Source organism: Patiria miniata, unplaced genomic scaffold (assembly GCF_015706575.1).
Source record: "Patiria miniata isolate m_02_andy unplaced genomic scaffold, ASM1570657v1 HiC_scaffold_9, whole genome shotgun sequence".
Classification (NCBI taxonomy): domain Eukaryota; kingdom Metazoa; phylum Echinodermata; class Asteroidea; order Valvatida; family Asterinidae; genus Patiria; species Patiria miniata.
In genome coordinates, this window is record NW_024037076.1 from 18,547,907 (window position 1) to 18,561,616 (window position 13,710).

Here is a 13,710-nt window from a genome sequence, read left to right on the forward strand (position 1 = left end):
CTTAGAACTTGATGAAATGCCACTTTCTGTGAAATTTCAGTATAAACTTTTGCTCTAGCTAGGCACTACAGGCGAAAAAAGCAAAGTGCACTATGTTAGGGGCCGCGCCACGTTAGGGTACATCAACAATACTGGTTCCACGGCTAGCTCAACGTTGCAAGAGGCCTAATTACTCAGAAAGACCAAAGTACATGTATATATATGCGCTGTGTCCTGGTTAGCAAACTGTATATCTTACAAATTTGCCTAGCAACCACTTTTTATAATGTAGATTTAACAATTGTTGACTGCTGTGATGTGGGATATGTCGTTTTGAACACCCGAGGGGCGCATAGCATGATAGCATGCACCCGAGGCGAAGCCTCGGGTGCTATGCGCCCCTCGGATGTTCAAAACATCATATCCCACATCACAGCAGTCAGCAATTGTTTTGTTGTACCTGTGTCTTGGAATCTTTGGATATTGATGTAAAAATCACGAAAACAAACAGCTAAACACAACAAACATGACAATCGAACGCCAACTCTCACATGCATTAGTGTCGCGTGCTCCAACAGCTGATCGTCTGCTAGTTCACTGCTCCCGGCCCACTCATGTGTGAAAACATGGTGAAAATAGCGAGGGTACAAACGATACAAGCGTTTCACACCGTACGTACCACACATGCAGTCATAGCACACTCCCAGTGGTACGTGATATCCCACAGGGAGTGTGCCATGACTTTTTATAAACTTAACACGTGATCGTTCTAGGCCAATGAAAACTCAGAATTCAAGACAGGTATAACAAATTGCAATACAAGACAAGTCGACTAAATAATACTGGTGCAAGCGAAAGTAGTTTATAATTATATTCCTCATGCTTAATGTACATCATTTGACTCTGTGTAGATTTTCTTTTACAGGATACCTTAAATTCATTAATTAATTAAAGGGACAACCTTCATTAATGAAAGGGGTAACCTTCATGTGTTAAAGGCTATAACTAGCACCAAAGGCAAGGAAGTTGGAGACCAATCACCATTATCTAAAGTGTAACTGTATAATCAGGTTTATTTTCATCCATTTTTTTATTAGCAAATATACATTATTACATACCAAATGAAACAAAGCAGTTTTTTTGTCTGGCAAATCGTTTCCATTTCATAAAAAAAACTGTCAATCTTTCAAGGTAATCCACGTATAAGTACTGGGTACGATATGTATATGAATATAGACATACTTAAAGGCTTGGCATGTGTGAAAAACTGGTGTAGAATACATTCTAGGAAAAGACGCAATGCTGTTTAACATGATAAAAGCTGTTTTTGTAAAATACATGTATACACCAATAAAACCTGATCATTAATAAAAACGTGGCTTTCAAGTTTAATGATAACAGCAGTTTGATGTTCTTAAGAGACTGGAATATGGCTAGCCCGGATTTGATTGTCAATGTTTCTATGTTTCTATAATTACATGTAATAACAATTGCCACTGTTGCTCCAATGAATTGTGTTTCATAATATAAAAAAAAATCTGATCATGATTGATTTACACACAAAAACTGGTAAAAATCTGAAATCGTATCAATGTGTCAATGTCCAAAAACTGAAACTCTAGTTACGTCTTATAGTGAACACATTCCTACTTCAAAAAATGAAAGAAAACTCAACCACAAAAAACCCTCCACCTTTAAATACAAACACATAACAGTACCTGCACATACAAAATAATGTGAGTAAAAAAATCCAAAAATATTTCTATTCAAGCTGAACACACACACTTAAAAGTAAAAACCCTGACTACAATACACTTAAGTTTGAAGAAGAAAAAAAGTGCAATGAACCCTGGATGCAAATTTCTAATAATACTACTAACAATATTACCAGTGCAACACATGACAACCCTGAAAATCAAAATACGAAACCAAAACTACGTACATTGTATACACATAGAAGAAAGAGCACAAGTCAATTTTTAAGCAATCAGTATATCGAAGCAACATGCAGTTTAATAGAATTTGGCATAAGTTGGCGGTGAAAGTTGAAAAGCTTAAAGAACGCAGACTTGCCAACTCGGATGGAAAGAATTTTTTCAGTACAACAGAAATGTTGCATAGTCCTTTGCCCCTAAGAAGTGGTTTTTTTTACCTTTTCAGTATCAAAAACAAGGATTTACAGTCAATGAAACTCAACAGTCAGTGAAAACCTCCAAAATGCAAGCAGTATTTAGCAGCACAGATTTCTATGCAGTTTACCCGACTAACAAGACTTTTCAAAGGACGACCAAAAAAGAACCTCCTTAATCAGTTCCAGACATTGGACTCTGTGCACAAGTGCCCTCTAATTAACGGTTAAAAAGAAGAGAATGCATTGCCACTGTACACGTTGCATTCACGCAAAGACGTGAAGGTTTTTGCACATCCAGAATAAAATAAGTAGTGCGCATAGAGTACCATATGCACAACTCAGTGCAGCCAGTGTTACCTGCACACAGACATGTCATTGGTGGTCACAAGGCGCCCTCTATAGGCCATGCACAAAGTCCATAGCCAATGTTATCAATACCAAATGAGAGATGAAAGTGCTCCAGTACATTTTTTTTAAAGTAAACTACATTTGATTCGGTAATGAAAAACAATTTTTTCAATCAAGTTCAAATTTAAGGATAACAAAATTGAAAGCAAAGTGCATAATTAATTTGCCTGTAGCAAACGCAATAGGTTCCCTTCTTTATCCCAGAAAAAACAGAAGGCTTTTCCCAATTCCTGGGGTGGAAACAGCAGTCGCAGCCATGACATTCCTATACCAGGGGGTAGCTGGCAGATGTTGCAATGCCACACTGGTTGTTCTTGTTGCGGCTCATCATGATGTAGCCCTGCATTCCCCAGCTCGCACCCCAACTGGAAAGAGAACAGCATAATCATTGTAAGTTTTGTGAATTTTCATAAAACAAAAATTACAAGTTTGCAGGGGATGATACTGATGTTGTAATCAAACTTAAGTGCGGAGTATTTTGGAGTGTTTTTAAATTTTCAACAAACAATTTGAACGTTACACCTCAGCACTCTTCAATTGTTCAAAAAGGAAATTCCCTCGAAAAATATGAAAAAGATGCTTGATTGAAACTAAACACTTGTCAAGAACTCTTCTGGGATAACTTCTCAGTGAGATAAAAAAAAAATTAAAAAACAGGAAAGCAGGATAAGGCACTCCTCCTACATCGAGGTCTTTATTTTTGTCCAGATCTGTTTTGTTTTGTCTGCCTGTGTGGACAGAGGTGCTGGAGGGAGTCCAGGTACAAAGACTGAATGTTTCAGAGGTCCTAAGTACTTAGGCCAAAAAAATGGTACAGGTAGTTCTGTTTCCGATTACCCTACCTACCCAATTTTGTTAGCCCATACCCTAATTTTTTTTTTGGGGGGGGGGGGGGGAAATGAGGGGGAAAAACCCTGAAAACCATTTAATTACATGTACTACCTTTTACCTTTGCTACATGCAGACACCTCCGTATGATCATACGGAGGAAAAAATTGCCAAAAAAAAAAGAAAAGAATTCCCTACCTACCTACCCTATTTTCAAATGCCATGTAATAGGGCACTAATGAGAGCCGAATTACTGTCTGGCCGCAATTAATTCAAGTTTTGTAAAGAAATACTTCAATAACTAAACATCGGTGGGTTTTTCTCTATTTAGTGTCTCATTCAAAAGTGATTTTTTTTTATATTGGTATGAAAATAGCAATTGAAAAAAACGAAACCAAATTTTCGTGGTGAAACTCAGAATACAACGGGGAATGCATCTTTAATGGAACTAGATCAGCTTTTTTGCAGCTTTATCGAGAACCACTCGTCCAAACAACTTCCAACTTGGCACTGCACATTCTGTGGTCCCGAGCAATACACCCACCAATTTTTCAACTGCATACGGTGCCCAGTTCTGGAGATAATCGACGTACAGACAGACAGACAGACAGACAGACACACAGAGATTCCTTGAATTATAATTAGATTTATCTGCTTGCGTAAATTACCTGTTCTTAACGAGCCAGTAATCTTTGCCTTGGTCAACACCGTATCCAACTACCAACACGCCGTGGTCCAGCTCTGTGGGGCTGCATTCTGGCTCGTTGTACACACCTGTTAGTAGTCAAAAGACCATCACATGAGATCAACTCGGTGAATACAATTTACACACAGAAATATACACTCACAAAAATATCAATTATGAAATACAAAAGTGTTTTTGTTTTAAAACAGTTCAAAATTGTTGGTTACCTGAAATTGGGGGGGGGGGGGGACATTAGGCCAAAAAAAAAAATACCTTTGGTTTGGGTCACCCGACTGACCCTATTTTTGGAAGCGATAAAATGCAACCCCACACAATTGTATTGGTTATTTGGGAGGAATAAAAAAATACTGACTTCCGATCAAAATTGGTCAAAATCGCCGGCCGCCAGAACATTTTTACAGGCATTTATCAGCAAGTGATTTTTTTCGTTATAGTATTATCCGCAAGAAAACATTCACGTATTAATATTATCCGAAAGAAAACTTGGGTCCTTCGTCACGTATTAATCATTTTTTTTCCTAACCATGTGGTCCTAACCAAAGGTATTTTTTGTTGGGACCTAGCTTCGTGATAATTAGACATTTGTCTCTGGTGCTCACCCTCTGAGTAGAGCTGGAATGAGTTGTGGCTGGCATCAATGGCGACTGAGATGGGTCCAATGGTGGCAGCAGCTGCCATCAGTGCTGTCTCGTTGCCGGTCGGCACATCCACAAAACCAGTGCAATGACCTGTAATACATTCTTCCGACGCGTTGTAATGACACTTGTTCTCATCCTGAAGACAGAAAAATACATTCTATTAATCATTATGTTCTTTTTTTTTTTTTACTTGTGCTTTGCCTTCATTTTTTATTAGTGAAAGTTGAGAATGTGAATCTTGCTTGAACCCTAACCCCTCGGGTATATTTACTGAAAAGTATCATGAATCTGCCAAAATCCATCAATTTTTGCCATGCAAAACAATTTTGGTGGCCAGTGAGTCCATCAGAATCTACCAGTTAGCTAGGGAGTAAATCTGTTGAGATCCTGAACCCATCAAAGTCCCCCAACTGCTCAATATGGAGGTATCCTGAATCCGTCAAAATCCTGCGGTACAGCTAGGCTTCAGTCTTGAATGCATCAAAATCCTCCGTTTTCAATATGGAGGTATCCTGAATACGCCAAAATCCCTCGAAACAGGGGTGTGGATTTTGATGGATTCAGGTACGTTAGAGTTAATGACAGTGCGGTAGAATATTACGTGTACCTTTTCCATGTCTGTAAAATTGCATTGCATATTTTGAATCTTGTGCAAGCCACTGTTATTATAACCTCCAGTAGATGTTAGAAATAACAGGTGTTTATTGTGAAACACAAAAATAATTTAATGGCATATAGAATCAATTGCTGTACATGCGTCTTGTTCATGTCCAATAATGACACCACTTAAAATCCAAAGAAGGATGTTCAAAATTTAACCTGTTACAATTTCATTTCGGCGGACATTTAATTTCCCTGAGAAAACAGTGAAAAATCATTCACAACCTTTTCATGACGAAGCACAATTTTGTCTATAGCACTCTTTACATCTACAAAATCATTGAATTTACTATCTTCAGAAATTACCGACATTTCTTGATTTCTTCAAGAGGACAACACGCCTGACGGAACAATTTCACGAAGGTGTTTAGTATCAAGTCTTAAAGCTTTTTGATAACATTTTGGTGGGTTACTTTTGGGGGTAAATGCAAGTGATCCACTCTGCCTTTACTACGAAAGTATCAAACGCACCTTAGCTTTGTATACATAGCAAGACTCCTTGTCAATTCCTTTGTTTGATATGACATATTTGAAGGCGTCGTCCATGAGTCCACCGTTGCATCCGTCGTCCCCTTCCACGTAGGAGCAGTCCACCAGGTTCTGCTCGCTCAGGTCTGGCAGCACTTTGGTCTTCGCAAAGTTCTGCCCTTCAAGAGAGCCAGTAGCGCTGAAGGCCCAACAGGAACCACATTGTTCCTAAGGGGTGAAGCGAAAGAGAAATCTATTCGTTGGAAAAGTTCATGTTGAGTAATTTGTGCGTGAAATTGTTTTGTGTGTTCTCCAGACAGGATTTTAGAAGGGCGCGCTGCCCTGCTCAAACTTAAAGATATAGTCCATCATTTGTAATTTGTGCATTTTGTTCGTTTGAAGCAACAAAAGTGTTCAAAATCTAATGAAGGATACTGAACAACTAACCTGATGAAGTTTCAGTTCAGCTTCAGCTGTATATTCCGAGAAAAACAGCATTCTAAGATCTCAATTTCAAATCAAAAGTTGCTGAATCATGTTTTGAATTGGCCTGAATTCAGCGTCCGAGACACGTTCTCACTGAGCCGATTGCAGCTATTATATACGAATTATAGCAACCGCACGCGCGTGTGCGTCGTGCCAATGCTTGCGCGCACTTCGCTGAATAACAAAACGAACTACTAATTTAAATTTTCCTACGGTGCGTCTTGAGATGCACCGTTGGAAAGGCCTTCTTTCGTTGATTACTTCAAAATGACAGCTTGCCAGAAAGAATACTTTCACAGGGAGTTTAGTCCACTTACTATCTTTCAACCAAGTATGTTTTTCAACAATAATTATGCCAGTTACTTTTCGGATGGCTGCAAATGATGGACTATAGCTTTAACGCAACTCTGCTAAACATGTTTCAAGCCCTATCAGACTGGCATTTAAACAACCAAATTATAGTGTGTATTTGAATTGACTACAATGTTGAAATACCACAGGGATGTAGTCGAGTCCATCGAAATGCCTAGCAAGTCCATCACAAGTCCTCCAGTCCCAAATCAACTCACGAGCTATTCAAATGAGCTTCGACAATAAGACGTTTTTTTGTCATTGTTCATCCACTGTTACTTGTGACTGGACTCGTGGTGGACTTGTGATAGACTGGCCTACATCTCTGAAAAACCAGTTGTTGCATTCACTCAGAATGACTGAGGAGGCTAGTTGGTCGAAAATAAAGTTTACCTTTCAGAGACCAAAATCGTCACTCCTGATACTTCCTACATTCATATTTTAGCTAACAATAATGGTGACCACCATTGTTCAATAATCCTGATTGTTGAGAAGCAAAATGTGAGGATCTCAGGATGTAAGCATCATGGTATGGCCAACATCTCTGTAAGGGCCATGCAAAGGCGTACAGGCAAATTTTAACATCTCAAAAGAGCACCCACTGTGTTTTGTCAGCGGAAAGGGAAGTGGGGAGGTTGGTTGCTGGAGTTTAGTTACAAACTCACCCATAAGGCCTAAGCCGAATATTTGTATATTTAATCATCAACTACATGGCATTCTTTTTAACTGAAATATTCCAAACAAATGAGCAAACTCAAGGAGATGTATAAGTCACGTGGTATTGTTGTGTGTCAAATGCCCTACGGTACCTTTGCTGCAAGCCACTTTCGCAAATGATTTTAGAGCATACATGGTGAATGTAAGCTCAATTTTAAAATTTGTTCAATATCAGCCATTCTGCTACCTGGTTTTTAAAATTATTATTACTTTAATATGCTCTCTGTCAATTTTCAACAATTGCAGGCAAACACAACTCCTGATCGGTGGCCAGTTTAGCGCATTTCAAAATCAAATATTTGAATATTCGATCAAGTCCACGTTGAAATAATTTGAAAATGAACAGCCCTATCACCCACCTGGTTCTTGACGGGGGTGACGTAGCCCTTAGTTCGCCAGTCCACCGTGGTAGGATACTGGACATTCTGTGGCTCTCGGAAGGTCATGGTCGCTTTGGGAGGATTGGCTCTGGTCTTGTAACCGTTCATCACTTGTGTGAACTCCTTGCCTGTCTGTACATTTTAAGGGAGAAAAGTAACCACACACATCAATACAAATCCAACGGTTGGGAGTGTTTCACAAGAAAGTCAACAAAATTGCATTAACCCTAACCCTGCTGAATCCAACAGGATCCAATTACATGTACATCATATACCCAATGGAGCCTGTTGGATTGAGCAGTAAACCCCTTGGGTACATTCCTGATGCAAAATGTTGGATTCAGCAGGCAACTGAACCGCATTATAATGCCAAGTTGGACTCCGTTGGATTCAGCAGACAACTGAAAATAAGGCACAGTGGATAGAACAGGAAAGTCCGGTTGGACTCTGTTGGATTTAGCAGAGTAGTCCTGAGGAACTACTAGGTTAGGGTTAAAAATCTAAACTTTGAAAGCCACCTATTTGTTGATGATAATACAAAAACTTTTCAACTAAAACTGAGGGCAAATGTCAAGGTGCAATTGTTCAGGGTCTAACAGATAATGTTGCAGCTGTTGTGTCTCTACTGCACTGAGCTGGATACAACATGGCACAAACATTTCAAACTGAAGTTGAAGAGTGTCACAAACATCTCAGGGTATGTAGGTTCGCTAGAAGTTAGAAGTGAATGCAGAAGCGTTAAGTACTGTAGATTTTGCCTATTATGTTTTCACAACATGATTGACATTAACATGTACATTTCCAGCAGACAGTTATGTAACAACTCAGACAGCATGCTTTATACGTATGCATGTATACAGAGGGTCAATTTACAATCGTACACTAACTGGCATATTTTATGGTTACTATATTTGTTAGGGAAAAAAAGGAACCAGTCATACTGAAAGCTTACATTTGAAAGTTCAAAATGTATTGTACTATTTCACTTTTGCATGAATGTGTCTAATTTTGTGTCTAATTTTACCCTATGTGTATGAATAGAGCAGTGTGCTTGTACATGTATAGGGCCTACTGAATCTTCAACGGTATTTGCAGGACTATGCATAGAGCAGAGTTGGTAGTCTCCCTCATACATATTCATGACTTTTTGAATGCCTTCTCTGGCTGTCTATACTATAATTCTGGGAATCTCTGTGTGTCTGTGTCTGTCTGTCTGTATTTTATTATCTCCAGAACCGGGCACTGTATGAAGATGAAAATCAGCGGGTGTATTGCTCATCAGGACACCAGAATGTGCAGTGTCAATCAAGTTTGAAGTTTTTTGGATGACCGGTTCTTGAAAAAGCTGAAAAAAGCTGCAAATTGGCCCAATTTTGTCTCATGAAAGATTTGGCGTGTGTACACATGCCTATGGAGCCACTGAGTTGTGTGATGTCACAATTAACGCTAGGTGCGTAAAGTTTAGTTAACAAAAGAAACTTGTAGCTGGCCCCATTTTGTCTCATAAAAGATTTGGCCTGTGTGTGTACAAAGAGATAGCTGACCTAAACTGGGAGGCTATTCCATTATCAACAATGGGTACTTTACTGGGAGGGGCCTATTCCATTATCACCGATGGATAAATAAACAATTAAAGCAACTCTTCTATATTTTATGTTTGAAGGGAAGTATTGGGGGAAAAAGTGACCTGTGACTAGTTCATACATACAGAGGTGAACCAATGCATGCAAACATGTACCAGGCACTGCGTGGGACAATGAATACCTGACTGAGCACACAGCACGATCAAATCTGGTTTTGCTTGGCATAATACCAAGTGCCATGGTGTTGAAAAGGGTTGTTTGTGCAAACTACAAAGGCCAAAATTCGTAACATCATTTGACAGCGACTCAGTGATTTTTCTCCAAACCATTTCAACTGGAACAAGAATATGTGTGCACAGGCGCTACCGCAAAAAAAAGCCAAATTTCGAACAAGGGTACCCTACCATAGATGGTAATCATTACACAAACTGCTCATACCAAAACAAACCAGGTGCTTTCATTACAAAATAACCTCCCATTACACAACAAGTTTTTTAAAAAAAAGGCTCCCTTAGGTTTAAAAAAAAAAAGTTATTTTAAATGTGGTCCATGAGATTTGTTTTTAATTTCCTGAAGTACATAGCATTAGCATAGTATAAAGCCATTTTTGATCTTGCTAAACCCGTGACAGTCACAGGTCATCTACATCACATGATGTAAGGTTTTGGCTCAACCAATGAATTGACAATATCATTTCACAAGTTCTCCGATGAAATGATGCATAAGCCTTGAAAACGAAAGGCACATGACAAAACCACGGACACAATAGCGATAAACACAATGGTGCTGAAAACCCACACGCTGTATCCTGTCAAAGGACATCCTGTTTAACCCTTTGTGCCCTGTCCTTCCATTAGGTGCACGTGATGAAAAAAAAACCCCAAAAAATTGACCATCACTTCCTCGTCACAAGACTCCAATCCTTGGACAAAGTCCTTTTCCTGATTCATCTGTAATCAGTGATACTTTACTGTGTATACAGTTCCTGGATAAAACACCGAACTGAAAGTTCTTACTAATGACAGAGTCACATGCGGACATGGCAACTATTTTTAGAATTCATTTTGCAATGCATCCATTAACCTTAGAAGTTGTGAATCTCCCAATTTTAATATTCTTATTATTTTTTTTCACACACCGCAAAGAGGGTTAATTACTTTCAACTGCTACTGACTTTGTTTTTTTTTAGACAACGCCAATTAATTTTAATGAAACAATTTCACGTGCTTGCTGACACAAGTTTCATTTAATAGAAATAAAACAAAAACAAAAACAAAAATGAGGAACAACAGCCACAAAATGCCCTTGGTGCATTTATAACTTCTCAAATTTCTGCCATTGATATCGTATTCCACTTCTCCAAACAACTGGCATGCCATGTAATAGGTTAACTACACTTGCCCTGCTCAGCATGTCATCAAGATTTGTTTTGGAAAACAAAAATTGTTTCAATTTTTATTAATGAGAATGCAAAGAAAGGGGAAGTGAACGATTTAAACCAGTTTGGCAGCACGTACCATATCTCCATAGAAGTTCATGCCTAGCCTGTAGGTGTGGTTTCCCAGGTCATACTCCAGATTGTGCATTGTGATCAGCTTCACGTTGGACTCAAATATGCTTCGTCGGTTTGCCTCCTCCCCGAATCCGGAGTACCTCTTGTTATGAACCTGGGGGGAAAAAAATGTACAGTATTTACACACCGAATGGAGTCGGGCCAAGGTTCATGTAACCTTTTAACCCGAACAGAACTCAACCCATCTAACCCCAACGGCATGTTTTGTCAAATCTATCAGGATGGGTACATTCCCCGTAAAATGACAGTGTTTTACATTGGGTTGGCACATCTCCAGAATCAAAGTCAGAAATACGTGTGTGCAGTTTCCCATATGGTGTTGGAAGTTGCCAGGATGGGTATGGTTCCTAGTAAATCATGCTAGGGAGCAAGGGTTAATAAAAAGTCTGCAAGTTTAATCATAGGATTTTACCCAGTAACAAACACAAAGTTAACTTGTATTTGATCTCAAAGCATTTCTCCCTAATAGTCAGGCAGATTGATGCACAATATGATGAAATTGTTCATTTGATGATAAAAGCATGAAATTTGGCACACAGTCAGAGTATGTCATGGAAAAGATATTTGGCTATAGGGCCATCGCAGATTTGTCCTTTGGAAAAAAAAATATAACATGCAATGGCCGCCATTTTGAATTTTTTTGGTTATCCTACGATATTTTTTTTCAAAGGACAAATCTGCAATGGCCCTATAGCCAAATATCTTTCCCATGACATAATCTGACTGTGTGCGCTAAATTTCATGCATTTAATCAGGCATGCAACTGGGAATTTAGACCCAAAAAAGAAGGAAACTCCAAACCACACAAGACTTTGTAAAGTATTTTGAATTTGTAATGGTATTCGTGAGAAGTGAAAAACGAGGAAATCAGCCGATCAGAGGAAAAGTCGAATGCCTGCTTTATCTTATCAACAATCTGCTGCACTATACTACCTAAAATTGGTCCAGATCAAGAATGAAAACACCAGTTTTGATATGCCCACCAACAAAAAAATTGATGCCATCAAGAACTGTAGATGATGCAACTTAGAATAGTTGAGAACACACTGTCTTGGGCTGAGGAACCTGAAAAAAGTCTGCAAGTTATTCAGACGGGTTTGCCCACAGTTAAACAGAGAAACTAGACATGTACAATGTACACGTACTTGATCTCTTGAGCGTTTTTTCTTTGATACTTGAAAAAAAAATCACTTTACACAATCCAGATCAGAACAACAGTTTTGACACAGGCCTAACATACTAAAGCCATCAATTACAATGTACAGGGAGGATTAGTAACCTCTATCATATAGCTAGTGCTGCACGTTATTCTGGCCCCTCTCACCTTTTTGAAGAGCTCCCATTCTCCATCCAAGTCTGTGTTGAAGTTGAAGGGCATGCCTAGGGCTACCACCATCAGGGCGCAAAACACTGCCACTCTCATCATCTTGAGGTCACTCTATGAAGAGCAATTCATGAGGGGAAAAAAAAATGAGTCAAATCCCTAAACTCTCGTGACAAATTCTCTTTCAACAACTGGATTCATCAGTGCTTCAAAAAATGAGTTCTTGTTTGCTGGAAATAAATGCTGAGTATAGGCACTAAAACCACAATGGGGAAATAAAAACCATGCTAAATATTTAATTTCAAACATTAACAATTCAATTCATTTCTTCCCAACATATTATTAATATAACTGAATGGAAAGATCCCGATGCACATTTTTGGTTGTGTACAAAGTCTATGGATAGTTGAGTGCATTTAACAAAATTTCTCAGTTCCAGATTCATGTTTTTTCAACGAAAAGAATGTTGCATCCGGACAATGACACCCCCTTTTATCATGTTTTACCTCTGAATGACGGTAACTTATTGCAAAAATGTTGAAAAAACATGAATCTGGGACCGAGAAACATTTCCAATTTTGATGTAAAATATTTTGAAAGTTTGAGTTTGATTTTGAAAATGCACTCGACTCTCCATAGACTTTGTACACAACCTCAGAAATGGCGTCTGGATTCTTTCCGGAAATCCTGACTTTCGCCCGCCTAACGAAAACTCACCGTTTCAAACTGTGGAAATCTATCTGAAGAATAAAACACCTTGTTTCTGGAACTTAGTACTTGCGTCGGTTACCAAAAATTGTCTTGATTGTGTCAGCAACAAAGCACGCAGGCGGGTTTTATGCAACCCAAACTTGATCTCAGTGTTGACAGAAAGTCTCGTGACCGATTCCGTTTGCGTCCTCCTGAGTTGTTCCCAGAGCCTGATTCGTATGTTAGCACAAGGTTTACATTTGGGCACCCGACTACGGCTGTCACTGGGTCAATAGTTCACGTGATTTTACATTGTCTGATTATTGCTGACGTCATGTGGTGGAGGTGATGCAACAAAAGCAGCGTGCCCATCCATGTCAATCATTCTGGTCACGTGCGCGGTACATTTCATCCGGTGGTTGGCGCGACATGCGCATGCGAAAGGATGCCAACTATGTACCAGAAATTATACCTTCCCCCCCCCCTTCCCCGTCCAACCCTCATACAGGGTTGGCGATTTTTTTTTTTTTTTTAAAATTAGATACATATGTTAAAAATAATTTTGATTAACTCACATCCTGAATTTATTGCATAATTATAGCTCTGCAGAGATGTATTGAGCACCGTGGATTGTGATACGTGATGATTTCATTGGATATATATAAATAAACATAGGCCTTATATCTGAATATTTTTATGTTTTTAACTTTTATTCGTCTCCAATTTGTCTAAATCTACACACACACCCTTACAAGTTAAGTACAATGATCATACCCATACAAGACTCA

The 13,710-nt window shown here is 38.9% G+C and overlaps 1 protein-coding gene across 1 annotated transcript; it reads right to left on the reverse strand.

The window, feature by feature from the left end:
• Positions 1-1,027: 1,027 nt before the first annotated feature.
• LOC119720066 (procathepsin L-like) lies at positions 1,028-13,127 on the reverse strand. The gene is made up of 8 exons (XM_038189586.1): positions 12,950-13,127; positions 12,233-12,346; positions 10,853-11,002; positions 7,732-7,884; positions 5,822-6,046; positions 4,652-4,826; positions 4,015-4,120; positions 1,028-2,883 (listed from the first exon to the last, which is right to left on the reverse strand). Exons 2-8 carry the CDS (start codon positions 12,332-12,334, stop codon positions 2,784-2,786), a joined length of 1,011 nt encoding a protein of 336 aa, XP_038045514.1. The 5' UTR covers positions 12,335-12,346; positions 12,950-13,127; the 3' UTR covers positions 1,028-2,783.
• Between the last annotated feature and the right edge of the window lie 583 nt (positions 13,128-13,710).